This window comes from Oryctolagus cuniculus, chromosome 5, assembly GCF_964237555.1.
Source record: "Oryctolagus cuniculus chromosome 5, mOryCun1.1, whole genome shotgun sequence".
Taxonomy (NCBI): Eukaryota; Metazoa; Chordata; class Mammalia; order Lagomorpha; family Leporidae; genus Oryctolagus; species Oryctolagus cuniculus.
The window spans coordinates 140,539,229-140,554,151 of NC_091436.1; the positions used below are offsets into that span (position 1 = coordinate 140,539,229).

General features: G+C 48.4%; 1 protein-coding gene across 8 annotated transcripts in view; it reads left to right on the forward strand.

Moving 5' to 3' along the window:
- The window catches only part of GABBR1 (gamma-aminobutyric acid type B receptor subunit 1), a 63,510-nt gene that overhangs the window by 17,611 nt on the left and 30,976 nt on the right, over positions 1 to 14,923 (forward strand). For 7 of the 8 annotated variants that reach the window (XM_051855794.2, XM_051855795.2, XM_051855796.2 and 4 more), the window contains exons 12-22: positions 2,711 to 2,953; positions 3,592 to 3,655; positions 5,662 to 5,739; positions 7,106 to 7,256; positions 7,709 to 7,841; positions 9,066 to 9,182; positions 9,279 to 9,386; positions 9,787 to 9,880; positions 11,375 to 11,502; positions 12,077 to 12,205; positions 12,418 to 12,561. In XM_051855794.2, coding sequence (XP_051711754.1) covers positions 2,711 to 2,953; positions 3,592 to 3,655; positions 5,662 to 5,739; positions 7,106 to 7,256; positions 7,709 to 7,841; positions 9,066 to 9,182; positions 9,279 to 9,386; positions 9,787 to 9,880; positions 11,375 to 11,502; positions 12,077 to 12,205; positions 12,418 to 12,561 — 1,389 coding nt within the window. Of the gene's footprint in view, positions 1 to 2,710; positions 2,954 to 3,591; positions 3,656 to 5,661; positions 5,740 to 7,105; positions 7,257 to 7,708; positions 7,842 to 9,065; positions 9,183 to 9,278; positions 9,387 to 9,786; positions 9,881 to 11,374; positions 11,503 to 12,076; positions 12,206 to 12,417; positions 12,562 to 13,396; positions 14,884 to 14,923 lie in introns of those variants that run through there. The other variant, XM_002714338.5, reaches the window with a different exon arrangement.

Sequence of the window (14,923 nt, forward strand, 5' to 3'; positions counted from 1 at the left end):
TTATTTTATTTATTTGAAAAGCAGAGTTAGAAAGAAGGGGAGAGACAGAGACAGAGAAATCTTCCATCTGCTGCTTTATTCTTCAGATTGCCGCAATAGTCTGGCCTGGAACCAGGAGCTTCTTTCAGGTTTCCCACATGGGTGCAGGGACCCAAGGATTGAGCCGTTCTCTGCTGCTTTCCCAGGTGCATTAGCAGGGAGCTGAACTGGAAGTGAAACAGCCGAGTCTTGAACTGGTGGTGCCCACTGGAGGCGGCAGCTTAACCTGCTATACCACAACACCAGCCCCACTTATTTTGTAAAGATCTGTTTATTTAGGAGTAAATCTCTCTCTTTTTAGAAGATTTGTTTATTTGAAAGTCAGAGTTACAGAGAGAGTGGGAAAGAAGGAGAGAGAGAAAGAGAGAGAGAGAAATCTTCATCAGCTGGTTCACTCCCCAGATGGCCACAATGGCCAAGGCTGGGCCAGGCTGAAACCAGGAGCCAGGAGCTTCTTCCAGTTCTCCCACATGGGTAGCAGGGGCCCGAGCCCTCAGGCCGTTTTCTGCTGCTTTTCCCAGGCCATCAGCAGGGAGATGGATCAGAAATGGAGCAGCTAGGTCTTGAACATATGGGATGGCAGCATCACAAGTGGCAGCTTTACCCACTATGCCAGGGAGAGACAGAGAGATCGTCCACCTGCTTGTTCACTCCCAAAATGACCGCAATTGGAACTCCATCTGGGTCTGCCATGTTGGTGGCAGGGACCCAAGCACTTGGGCCACCTTCCACTGCTGTCCCAGGTGCATTAGCCAGGAGCTGGATTGGTAGTGGAGCAGCTCCCTGGAATGAGCACTCTTATGGGATGCCAGCATTGCAGGTGATAACTCAACCACTATGTACAACCTGCTGTGCCAGAATGCTGAACCCCAGACCGTGTTTTTTAAAAAAGATCTTTTAGGGGAAATTTGGGTTTACACCAAAATTGAGAGGAAGGTAAAAAGTTCCTGTACATCTTCATACATACACAGCCTTCCCCATTCTCAGCATCCCCCAGCAGAGTGGTACATGTGTTACAGTTCATGAGCCTACATTGATGCAGTGAATTCACCCATCCAAAGTTCATTGTTCACACGAGCCTTCACTCTTGGTGTATAATTGGTGAGCTTGGACCAAGGAGTAATGACATATCCCCACTATTATAGTATCACACATGATATTTTTGCTTCTGTAATGCATGGACATTTATTCCTTGTCCATTAGAGGCTGGTCACAGTGCTAAATGCTAATGATTAAGAGAGGAGTGTAGGAGAGCCCAGGCCTGTGTGTCCTCACAGCGCTGGCTGCTTCCACTACACCACACTGCAGGATTTCTGCATATTCCACACCCCCCCTCCCCCCACAGAAAGTTGAATACAAAAAAAGTAGCAGGGTATTAGGAGCAAAGAGTTTTTTTTTTTTTCCATTCATTTATTCATTCCTTCATTACATTTTATGTGCTAATATGCTCCAAATTCAAATGATTATTTGTGGGATTCCCACAGGGGCTGCTTGTGCTTTGCTGAGAAGTAGTTGCCGAGCTTTCCCTTGTGTGGTTTCTGAGAGACAGGGAAAGGAAGATGTGAATTTCTTCCCCTCCACTGTGTGGAGGGAGTTTCAGGAGGTTAAGCAGTTTACCTGATGACCATTTAGCCAAAAAGTCTTACGACCAGGGGCACAGAGTTACATCTCTGCCCCACTTCATGCAGTGTTAAAGGAACTGGTTTTTAGCTTTCTTGGCAAAGGAAGATTGAGTACTGGGAGAGGCTTGGTAGAACTGGATAACAGGCTTCGAAAATGTGAAGGGTGTTTCTGTAATCCTGGTCTTCTGAAAACGCTGTCAGAGGAAGTGAGCTGAAAGCATTCCAGGATGGCAACAAGCTGGTGTGCTGAAGAGAAATCTTCCTGGCTGACAAACAGAGTGGGAAAGGCTATGGTATTCCTTTTTCTAGCATTTTTGGAACTGGAGGAACCATCAGGCCCTGGGCCAATGCTGTTGAGAAAGTCTGAAGGGTGAGAGAGCACCGACATCGTAGCTCTTCATTAGAGTGCCCTGTCTCTTCCTGTGTCTGTCTCTCCTTTCTATCCTTTACCATTCGTTATCAGAGTGTTTCCTTTTTTTTTTTCCTATTCTTTAAAATTTCTTTGAAAGACAGAGTGGCAGAAAGAGAGAAAGAGATCTTCCATCCACTGGTTCACTCCCCAAATAGCCACAACAGAATGATCTGGACCAGGCCAAAACCAGGAGCCAGGAACTCCATCTTGGAATCTTATGTAGGTGGCAGGGGCCCAAGTAGTTGGGGATCTTCTGCTGCTTTCACAGGTGCATTAGCAGGGAGCTGGATCAGAAGAGGAGCAGCTGGCATTGGAACCAGTGCTCTGATATGGGATGCTACTGTTGCAAGGGGTGGCTTCATCTGCTGCACCACAATGCCTATCCAAGATGTTTCAGACTTTTCTTTACTTCTGAGCTAGTAACTATGCATGTTAAGACTTTTGGATCTGGATAATCCCTGATGTAGTGTGGTAGCTTTCAATCTAAGAGACACATGGGTGTGGTTACAGATTTTGAATGTGCAATATGTTCAACCTGACAATATGAACATAAACCAGAGTCAGAATTGGGTGTCTCCACCCCCTCCTCCCAACACACACACATTCTAATCCTTTCCTCATGTTCTTCCCTTTCCAGACATCCCAGGAGTTTGTGGAGAAATTAACCAAGCGACTCAAAAGGCACCCGGAAGAGACTGGAGGCTTCCAGGAGGCACCTCTGGCCTATGATGCCATCTGGGCCTTGGCACTAGCCCTGAACAAGACATCTGGAGGGGGTGGCCGTTCAGGTGTGCGCCTGGAGGACTTCAACTACAATAACCAGACCATTACGGACCAAATCTACCGGGCGATGAACTCCTCATCCTTCGAGGGTGTCTCTGTGAGTTATGGCACCTTCTTCAGACCCACTCGTCCTCCTCTTTGTGAGGGCCCCTTCACAGATGCCCCCTCCTAGGCACATGTGCTCTCCAACTTCTCTGCCTATTCTTCGCCATCCTCAGTCTCAGGCCAGGGGAGCAGGGATCCCCAAACCAGAAAAACCCATACAAGATGATAAGGAAAAAAAAAAAAAACATGTGTTCTCCCCTCGTTTTCTCCTTCCTTCATTTCTTTTCAAACCAGTCCAGGTATTTATGAGTCGGGTGGGAATTGTAGGATTTTGAAAGAGGAAATAGTCTGAAAAAACCTCCTCATTCCTCTTAAAGTGAGAGAATGAGTGCCCAGGGTGGGTGCGGTGACTTGCTCAGGCCACACAGCCAGGAGCCAGGCTTCCTGGTGCTCTGTCTGGGGGATTTTTCCATTCAAATCTCATGGGTGAAGCTGTTCTCAAAAGAATACTGTTTCTAAAATCTAGGGTATGGGCATCTGGGGTATGTCCTATATGCAGGGAGATGCCATAAATAGCATTCATTCAGAAGCTCAATTACATCAATAACAGAAGGATTCAGAGTCCCTGATGTTCCCTTTTTGCTCTGCTTTTATCCCCTTTGCCTTCCTCCACATGTTTCTCTCCCTCAGGGCCATGTGGTATTTGATGCCAGCGGTTCTCGGATGGCGTGGACACTCATCGAACAGCTACAGGGTGAGTGCAAGGCCAGGACTCGGGGGGGGGGGGGAGCCACCAGGCTGGGACTGGGCTAGGAGAACACCTGAGACAGCACAAGATTGCCTGGCCCTCCTGCCTCCTGCTGTTTCCTCTTACTGTGTGTGTCAAGCCCTGAAGCAGTTTTAATAAAAAGCTGACATGGGATAGTTCTCTTTGAGTGCATTGTTGTATTCTTGAAAATGGGTGTGCAGATTGAAAGTAGGCTCTCTTTTCTCAGTGGCTTCTGTTTTGGTTCTGGACATTTTCCTTTGGTGACTTGGGATGAGGGATTAATGACCCAACAGTGCATACTTACAGACACAGAAAAGATCAATCTAGAAAGCTGCTATTTCCTGAAAATTTATTTGAAAGGAAGAACATGAGAGAGAGAGAGAGAGAGAGAGAGAGAGAGATCTTCCATCCACTGGTTCACTCCCCAAGTGTCTGCAATAGCCAGGCTGCGTCAGGCTGAAGCCAGGAGCCAGGAGCTTCATCTGGGTCTGCTGTGTGAGTTGCAGGGCCTAAGTGCTTGGGCCATTAGCCACTGCCTCCCCAGGCACATTAGCAGGAAGCTGGATCAGCCAGGACTCAAATTAGTACTTTAGTGTAGGATGCTAGAGTTACAAGTGGCAGAGTAAGCAGATGCACCATAATGCTGACCCAAAACCTGATATTTTTAAAAGGAAACTTGTTGAGTTTCCCTACTAGGTAAACTGTCATTCCGTCATTCCTGAGGTATCTATAGTTTGGCTTTTCTAGATTGTCTTTTCCCTTTCTCCCCTCCCTCCCTCCCTCCCTCTCTCCCTTCCTTCCTTCCTTTTGTAGAGGTACAGAGAGAGAGAGAGAAGAGAGAGAGAGATCTTCCATTTGCTGATTCACTTCCCAGATGGCTGCAATGGCTAGAGCTGGGCCAGGCTGAAGCCAGGAGCCTCTTCTGTGTCTACCACATGGGTGCATGGGCCCAAGCACTGGGGCCATCCACTGCTGTTCTCCCAGGCACATTAGCAGACAGCTGGATCAGAAGTGGAGCAACTGGGACCTAAACCAGTGCCCATATGGGATGCCAGCACTGCAGGCAGCAGCTTGACCTTCTACACCACAGGGCCAACCCCAGTTGTATTTTCTTATAATTCAGCACATTTATGTATATGAAAAACTTCTTTTAAAAATTATTTATGTGATAGATGGAAAGATACAGAGGGAAAGAGAGCTCTCATCCACCAGGTGACTCCCAAGTGGCCACAAATGCTGGCCTCTGAAAACTTCTGAGTTACTGTGTCAACTGCATCCCACTCAGCTTCACAAGGCATGGGCAAGGGACCAGTTTCTTGGCCTTTTGTGAACAGTTTCTTCCCTCCCCTCTCTCAAACTCCCACATCCTCTCCATTCTTATTTGTATCCAGAACAAGAGGCAATGGACTTCAGCCATGGTGAAAGGGGTGTGAGTTGGCTTTTGAAAGAATAATTTTGTTAACTAGGGCAGTTCTACAACAAAAATCGTAGGAGTGACTAGATTTCACTTAGTGGCTCTTTAAGAAGCAGAAGGGATTAGAGCCCAAGCCAACGGAAGAGAAATTTCTAAAATTAAAATGAAAGCCACTGGGAAGATAGATCCTGTGATTCTGTCCATCAAAAGAGAGAGAATAAGCAGAAATATGTTTAAAGCTTTAGAAGCCAGCATCAAAGTGAGAAACATCTTGCTAGAGAGGTGTGAGGCAGTGAAAGGGGTGGCAGACGTATTGCAGAGCCTTCCTCATGTAAGAGCTTTAAATATATGAGATATTCTTATTTATTTGAGTTGCCTTGGGAACCACCTTATATTACTCTTAAGTCACATTGCTGATTCAAGCAACCCCCAGATCCTTATAAGCATCTTTTAGGCTCAGTTGAAGATAACATTAGGGACAACCATGGGAAGCAGTGTTAGGGAAGTGGGGAGTTGAAAGTACCCATGATAGACACCTCACCTATCCAGGTCACTCCTTTTATTGTCTTCTGCCCAGGTGGCAGCTATAAGAAGATTGGCTACTATGACAGCACAAAGGATGCTCTTTCCTGGTCCAAAACAGATAAGTGGATTGGTAAGTTCATCCATCCTGTTTACGTTTTCCTTCAAGCCCTCTAAACAGTCAAGGAAAAGTCTCATGGGCTTGCATGAGGGGCGGGTGGTGGGTGCTGTTGAGTTGAAATGTGGCTGGGAGAGAGGCCAGGGGTAAGGATTAAGAGACAGTGAATACAACCTCCAAGACGTGGGTTTGGGGAGACTGGCGTATTTGGAGACAGAATAGGCGGTGGGTTGTACTATTTTTAATAGTACATTGCTGGGTAGCAGGATTAGAGGCAGAGGGTGGGCAGGGGGCGGGAAATGGAAACTCCATGTGGGTTTCCCAGGTGTCCTGGTGCCTTGATTAATCTGAACCAGCTACTTCAAGCCTGGAGCTGCCTCTTTGTCTCTGTCAGGGAAACAGTTGCTTAAGCTATCGGACAGGATGCAAAACCTCATGTAATTGTCGTCTACTAAAGTGTGCTTTCTAAAGAGGGGAAGTGAGCAGTTATTCTTTGTGTACTTGGTGGGCTAAGCAATAGGAGATGGGAAGGATGCTGGAGGTGGGCAAAAAGGACCAACTGCAGAAGAAAGGCTGAGCACCTGGAGGATGGAGCGGGGGAGGCACAGCCTTTGGAGATGGCTCCATCTGCCCTGCCCGACTGCAATCTAGCTGTTCCCAGCACTGCTGGAGCTTTGCAGTTTTTTTTTAATAATTTGAATTTAGGACAACGCTCTGTACTGCTATAAATGCTGCATGGCCTAAATTATCCTCCCCGCCCTTTAAACTAAGCAAATTGCAATTAGTTTTTTTTTAAATTTTTTGGTGAATCTGACAAATTTGAACTTCCCCTTAATGATAACTGGAAAATATCGTTGGAAATATCACACTTCTAGGGGTAAAATCTCCAATTTGCTTATTTTTATTTTAATTTTTGTTTGCCCACGATTAGGAAGCCCCATTAAATCTACTTGAAGGCCCCTTTAGTTTTATGATTCTATAATTGTTTTGTGCAGCTTATAATTTGGGTTACAAGAGACCTCACAAAATTTCTCAGCTACCCCTATCTTTTCCCCCTCCCATTTTCCTTTGCTGCAAGACAGACAGACAAACTGAAAGAATAAACAGTTAAAAACAGAGCCCACAGCCAAGGTGATAGACCTCAGCCTGTCCCAGCCTCTGGATGGACCATTCACTCCATCTTCTCATTTCATTTCTGGTTGTTCCCTGAGGGCTCTAGCCAAGGAACATTCTGCCTGTCCTTGCTGAGGACAGTTAGGCCTCATGTCCACAGCCAAAGACTCCTGTCTGTGGGCTGCCTTGTCCTCCACCCCTCTGCCTATCCTGTCTGCATTCCTTAGTCCTCCTTTCTTTCTCTTTTCCCCTTTCTTGTTCCATGCAGGAGGGAATCCCCCAGCTGACCAGACCCTGGTCATCACGACATTCCGCTTCCTGTCACAGAAACTCTTCATCTCCGTCTCAGTTCTCTCCAGCCTGGGCATTGTCCTAGCTGTTGTCTGTCTCTCCTTTAACATCTACAATTCCCATGTCCGGTAAGTATCTCTTCTGTCATTATCCCTTCCAAGATAATGATCATGCTCCTTAAAGGGGACAGGAATGAAATGTGCGTAGCTCCTAAGGCCATGGTTCACAGGTTTTCATTGTGACTTAACTGAGAATGAAAGTAGGGGTCCAGATAGGACCCTCCACCCCACCCTTTTCCAAAGCAGCTGACTGGAAAAAACAGCTGACCAACCTTTGGGACCAGATGACATAGTCCTGGTTCTGTATAAATCAGGTGTATTCTGGTGGAAGCCCTCTGCAGCTGTAACTCCAACCTAAGACCCAGGCTCTGTTGGTTGCTCCAAGCCTTTCTTCCTTTAATCCCATGACCTTGGAGCTGGGGTCACGCAGTTGTGTGATATTTGGAGAGCTGAGCCTTTCCAGAGAATAGGGAGTAATTCTGTTCTCTCTCCCTCTCCCACCTTCTCCGCCTCTGCCCTAGTTATATCCAGAACTCACAGCCCAACCTGAACAATCTGACTGCCGTGGGCTGTTCTCTGGCATTAGCTGCTGTCTTCCCCCTTGGGCTGGATGGTTACCACATCCATAGAAACCAGTTCCCCTTCGTCTGCCAGGTGAGGAGGTTGTGGTCAGGCACCTCACAGAACGTGGTGCTCCCACGCCTCTCAGGAGCACCTTCCACGATTTCTGGTTCCCTGCCTTGCCTTTCCCTGGCTCTTGCCCCCATTCCTTCCTCGTAGCATCAGTCCTCTGATCTCTGGCTCCGTCCCTTCTCTCTGAGTCTTTTCTATTATGTGCCTCATTGTCAGTTCCAAGGTTGCCATGGCATGCTTTGCAGAGAGGGGGAGTACTGAAGACGAAGAAAGGGGGTCTGCACAAAGAGCCCTTGAACAAAGGTGCCTTGTCTGGTGTGGGGGCTGAGAACCTGAACGTGGACTTCCTGTGGGAGCCTTAGTTGGGGTTTGATAGGATGATCTAAACAGAACAGAGAGACTTGGGGGAAGGGGCCACTGTCACACAGGGAAGAGGGCATCTGGAATTCACTGGTTCATGGGAGGTTCTAGGGCTGTGGGGACAGGCTGGCTTTAACAGTGATGTGTGAGCCATTCTCTGTTATGCTAGAAGGAAACACCTGCTCTCTTTCCTGATTCTGCCCATCTTTACTCTCTCTTTCCTCTGTCCCCATTCCTGTCTTGATCACGCAGCTATGCAAATGGAATTTGAACACACATGTACACACAGTCTACCAGGTGTTATCTGTTCTGGCTGCAGCGTGTCTGAGTAGAGCAGAGAAGCAGCTCACACCCAGTCCAGTGGTTGGGTTGACTGGACATCAAAGGACATGTGGGGCTTGGCCTGCTAGAGAATATAGAGGAGGGTTACTCCAGGAGCAGTGAACATTGTGTGATGAGCAGACACGAGAGTAGATCAGAGGAAAGTGAATAGGTCAGCATGGCTGGGCATGAGGTAGGTGATGTGCTGGGAGGGTGGACAGGTGGCTGGGATCATGTTGTGAAGGGTTTTGTATCCCATCTGGAGGTGTTCAGCTTGTAACCTGTAGGCACTGAAGGCTGGGCAGAGGTGTTTGGCCACTAAAAGCAGGAGGATTTTTAGCAAGATCACTGTGGTGGCAAAGTAGGAGATGGATGGGAGGAGTTGTTGAAGGGGGGCACTATCCCCTGTCCTTACCCTCCCCATGTGCGTTACCCCCTGGCTGCATCCTGCCTACTTTGTCATCTGCTGCCTGCCCACGCTTGCTCCCACAGTCCTTCCCCTCCTAGCTGAAGTCCCACCTTCTGCCCCACCCTGTTCTGTCTGTGTCCTCTGTCCTTTTCTAGGCCCGCCTCTGGCTCCTTGGCCTGGGCTTCAGTCTGGGCTATGGCTCCATGTTCACCAAGATTTGGTGGGTTCACACAGTCTTCACAAAGAAGGAGGAAAAGAAGGAATGGAGGAAGGTGAGCCGCTCCCCAACCCAGCTCCCAGTGTCTTGGCTGCTGGAGCTCTCAGGACTGTCCCCTGCTGATGTGCCTGTACTGTGTGTGTTTACTCAGACCCTGGAGCCCTGGAAACTGTATGCCACAGTGGGCCTGCTGGTGGGCATGGATGTCCTCACTCTTGCCATCTGGCAGATTGTAGACCCCTTGCACCGGACCATCGAGGTATACTCTAGAGGCTGAGCAGTGCCAGCCATCAGGGCCCTGGGGGCTGAGTGTGGCCTTGAGGAATGAAGTCGCCCTGTGAGTCAGTGTTTTCCTGCCATCTGTATATCGGTGGCTCTTCCTCTTCTCCTAGAAGGGCCCCTCAGAGGCCTCTGGATTTATTTGAAGACAGGGAGTGCTGGGGGTCTGGGAAGGATGTGTAGAACTTCTAGGCACCTGGGAAAGAGGGGAACACGCTCTTGCCGAAGTGTTAAGGAGACTGTGTCCAGGCCTAGGTGGGGGGATTTGGCTTCGCTATTGAAGGTTTTGTAGGAAAGCTGCTGCGTGGTTGGGAGGGAGGAACTGAGCGGAGTTGGTGAGGGAGGCAACATCTGTCCTCTGGCCCCCATTTCTTCCTTAGACTTTCGCCAAAGAAGAACCGAAGGAAGACATTGATGTCTCTATTCTGCCACAGCTGGAGCACTGCAGCTCTAAGAAGATGAATACGTGGCTTGGTGTGTGGCTGCGGGAAAAAGGAGGGGAATGGGGCAGCAAGGGCCGAGGGCTGCAGAGCAAGGGTCTTCAGGAGAGGAGTAGAGAACCCGTGAATGCAATTTCTGAATGTTCCCCTTTTTGTAATTGCACTCATCTTTTCTGAGAATAGGGACAGCTGGACTTTTTCTATGAGGAGTTTAGGGTTCAAAGTAGGGATGAGAAAGAACTTGTGTTTAGCAGAGAGACCAGTGAGAAAGACCTATCTTTGTCTGGCCGGCTCCACAGAGTCAGGCAAAGGTTGTAGGGTCATGGGTTTAGGCTTTGTTTGGCCTTTTTTTTTTTTTTAACTTTTTTATTTAATGAATATAAATTTCCAAAGTACAGCTTATGGATTACAATGGCTTCCCCCCCATAACGTCCCTCCCACCCGCAACCCTCCCCTCTCCCACTCCCTCTCCCCTTCCATCCACATCAAGATTCATTTTCGATTCTCTTTATATACAGAAGATCAGTTTAGCATACATTAAGTAAAGATTTCAACAGTTTGCTCCCACACAGAAACATAAAGTGAAAAATAATAGATGATTTTTTAAATGATGATGAAATCAGATCAGACCTATTGTCATGTTTAAGCCCAGTGAGAGTCAAGTTGGGAATTGATAATTTCTTCTTCTTCTTCTTCTTTTTTTTTTTTTTTTTACAGAAGATCAGTTTAGTATACATTAAGTAAAGCTTTCAACAGTTTGCACCCCCATAGAAACACAGAGTGAAATATATTGTTTGAGTACTCGTTATAGCATTAAGTCTCAATGTACAGCACACTAAGGACAGAGATCCTACATGAGGAGTAAGTGCACAGTGACTCCTGTTGTTGACTTTACAAATTGACACTCTTGTTTATGGCCTCAGTAATCTCCCCATGCTCCAGTCATGAGTTTCCAAGGCTATGGAAGCCCCTTGAGTTCTCCGACTCTTATCTTGTTTAGACAAGGTCATAGTCAAAGTGGAGGTTCTCTCCTCCCTTCAGAGAAAGGTACCTCCTTCTTTGAAGACCTGTTCTTTCCACTGGGATCTCACTCACAGAGATCTTTCATTTAGGTTTTTTCTTTTTTTTGCCTGAGTGTTTTGGCTTTCCATGTGTTTGGCCTTCTTAACATTGCTCTGATTGATGCCCATAAATGGCAAATTAACCTCGGTTTGGAAAGCCACCGGCAAACTTGGAGGATAAGGGGTGAGAACTTGTATGTTGCCCAGACTGGCCCATTCCCATCCCATGATCACCATGATCTTCCTGGGCGAAACATGGCTCCTAATCCAGGAGGAAGCCATGGGGTCTGGGCCAATTGAATAGATGTAGGGGTCACCGGGAGGGGTATCCTAGGTCAGAGGGGATGACTTTTTCCATTGTGGCACTATCAGAAGTGGCAGCAGTAGGTGAGGGGCAGAGAGGACGGGTGGTGGGTGGGGAGCATGAAGGTGCTTGTTGCTCAAGTGACTTTTTCTTGCTACCCTAGGCATTTTCTATGGGTACAAGGGGCTGCTGCTGCTGCTAGGAATCTTTCTGGCTTATGAGACCAAGAGTGTGTCCACTGAGAAGATCAATGACCACCGGGCCGTGGGCATGGCCATCTACAACGTGGCGGTGAGATCACCAGAAACCTGCTATTGAGCTTGTGGGCTGACCACAGCAACACCAGATATGGGGGACTAGGAAGCCCTGGGTGCTAGACTTGAGATCAGTTGCATGGAAGCATTAAAATGTTTGTCAGTGCTTCAGATTTGTAAAGTAATTTACAGGTTATAAAGCATACTACTTTACACACTGTGTCATAAATCCTAGAACTACCCAATAAAGTCTATGTTAGGGTCCCCACCTTGCAGGTGAGGAAACACAGAGGTGGTGGATTGCCCATCTGTGGTCCTCAGGCTGGACTCTGAATGGAGGTTTCTGCCAGGAGGTCTCCCCAGGCCTGAGTCTGGAGGACTCCGAGTATGTGTGTATGGATCCTGGGAATCCCTGCCTTGAGGAGGGGCTGACAGCACTGGGGACTTGTCTGGGACAGTGTATCTGCATCTAGTGTGGAGAGTGATCCTAGTCTGGATCCTTTCTAATGGGAAAGTTCACCAGGAACCTGTCCTCACAGGCTGTCTCCAGTGGAAGAACCCTGGACTCTGAGTCTGCAACCCTGAGACCCTGTGTGTGCTGTGTCCTCTAGGTCCTGTGTCTCATCACTGCTCCTGTCACCATGATCCTTTCCAGCCAGCAGGATGCGGCCTTTGCCTTTGCCTCTCTCGCCATAGTTTTCTCCTCCTATATTACCCTGGTTGTGCTCTTTGTGCCCAAGGTGAGGTTCTGGCTTCTCTCCCACCCTCTCTAGTCCCATGTTCTTTCCATTCCTTCTTCCCAGGTCTCTGTTCTCCTGGTCTTCCCTGCCCCTCCTGCTACTCCTTCCCTTATTTCGGGCTCAGCTTGTCTCTTGTTTTCATTCCTTCCAACTCCAACCCCACACCAACAAATCTCTGAACATCTCTGCTTGGCCAACCCGTGCCCAAACAGATGCGCAGGTTGATCACCCGAGGGGAATGGCAGTCTGAGGCGCAGGACACCATGAAGACAGGGTCATCAACCAACAACAATGAGGAGGAGAAGTCCCGGCTGTTGGAGAAGGAGAACCGTGAACTGGAAAAGATCATTGCTGAGGTGTGTGAGTAATGGCAGGTGTGGGGGCCAGGTTATCTGAAGCAGAGCCTGAGATACAGTCCAGGAGCTTGTGATTTATGGAGAGGGGGTGTATTAGTTTTCTGTCACTCAGTGAAATACCTAAGGCAGCCTCCCAGTGACCCAAAGACCTCTCTCACTAGGCCCCACCTAAAGCACCTTCTAATAACTCCACCCTGGGGACCTTAGAGGACAGCCAGACCATATCCAAACCATGGGAGATAATCTCAGGATAAAACCTGAAAAGGAGTGAGTGAGTCAGGATGGGGCAGGGAAAAGTGTTGAGCAAGTTGTTGTCTCAGATAAGATCTGGTGTTGGCCTCATCAGGCGAAGGGGGCTCTGGTGAGGGAGCTGCACCATCGACTACATCCCCTTGAGGCAACTGGGAGTGAAAGCTGTGTGCCATAGCAGCCAACACTCACAGAATCCAGATGTCAGGTGTATCCCTCAAGCAGGGCACTCTCACAGTGTCCACTGTGCTCCAGACTTTAGTTAGGAGCCCGTGCAGTGCCAAAGAGGAGCGTATTCCAAGTGGTTTGGTGTCAGTCCCTGTGTGGTTTGTTGGAAACTTTGTGCACTGACTTTTCTCCCCTTCTCCATTTTTTCCTGTTGTTTCTTCTAATTTCCTTGTTCTTTTTTCTTGCATGTGCCCTTTGTGTTCTTTGACTTTCCTTGTTCTTTTCTTGAGTCCTCACTTTAATTTCTTCTACCACTTACCCTGTACCCTGCCTCATGTTTCTGTGCTGTTCCTTTCTCTCAGCCCCACGCCTCGTGACCTCCTTTTCTCTAACTCTACTGACTCTTTTCTTCCTCCAGAAAGAGGAGCGAGTCTCTGAACTGCGCCATCAACTCCAGTCTCGGCAGCAGCTCCGCTCCCGGCGTCACCCCCCAACACCCCCAGACCCATCTGGGGGCCTTCCCAGGGGGCCCCCTGAGCCCCCTGACCGGCTTAGCTGTGATGGGAGTCGAGTCCATTTGCTTTACAAGTGAGGGAGTGTCAGGGAGGACAAGCTAGAGGGGGAGGGAAAGGGAGAGGGGGAGTGGGCAGAGAACTGGGGAGGCAGCAGGGGAATCCCTATCCCCAGATGGGGAGAGCATGCCATTCATTCCCATCTCTTGTAAATATACATCCCTCTGTGAGTCCTGGGGTTGTTTTGGTCTTGAATATTCTGGGAAGTAGACTTTTTTCTACCTTATCCATTCATATCATTCTATGTCACTACTTCATAGTTTGGTCTGTACCTTGCTTGAAGCTACTCACTCACCACTCCTCAGCATCCTTCCCATGTCCTTCTCTTCTCCTACATCAGGCCTCTGTCTGGTTACCAGGCAACCCCTGCAGCTCCCTCTGCCTTTGTACTCTGCTCCTATCCAGCAGGGGTCTCCCCACAAGTGCCCTTTCCACCCCAACAGGGGCCTCTCCATCTCTCTCATCATCATCGTCTCCTCCCATCCTATTGCCCTTCCATCCATTCCCTTTTGGTCCTCCCTGGATTTTCCTTCTTTGGAGGACTCATTCTTCTAGCCAGAGCTCACATGATCCTGTGCTCGACGTGTGTTCATGCTGCCCAACACAAGTGCGTCCTTTCTTCTCCTGCTTGTGCCCACTGGACATGCTCATGTGCACATGTGCTTTTCCCACGTGCATCCCTTAATGCTGTGGTCACAAGTGCTTGCTCATACACCTTGCACTCATAGCTGTGTGTTCTCCTCTCATGGTTGTGGATGTGCTGCTGCGTGTTTGGGTAGGCATGTGCTATTCGTCGTCTAGCATGTTTTCATGTCTTTCCTACTTGCACAATCCATGTTTATCCATGTATTTTTTCCTGTGTGCCCCCAATGTACCATGTGTACTTTCTTCCCTTTGCACCTTAAGATCATTGTATTCTTCCAACATAGCTACTCTGCACATTGGTGTGCACTCTCCCAACTCTGTGTCTGGTAGGGCTGTCCACACATACCCTCTCCTCTTCGCACACTCTCAGTTTCTGCCCACTCTTCCCCCTCTCCTTTGTGCTCATAGACCACCCTCAGTCTACAGCTCACAGTCACCCTCTCCCAAGATTACTCCCTTTTGCTTTGTGCTTTTTTGGGGGAATTAAGGGAAAAGAAGGGGGGCCAGGTTTGAGAAGCTGCTTCCAGTGGATAATTGGTGGAAATCCTGATCAAAGGAAGGCATCTCTTGACTGTTGGGATGGACAGATGGACTGATGGGGCGAGAGATGGCGTCCCTTTCACACTGTGGTGTCTCTTGGGGAAGGTTCTCCCCAGATCTCAATAAACCAGTGAACAGTGTGACTCAAGATCTCACCCTCATTACTGTGAACAGAGTGGGTTTAAGGC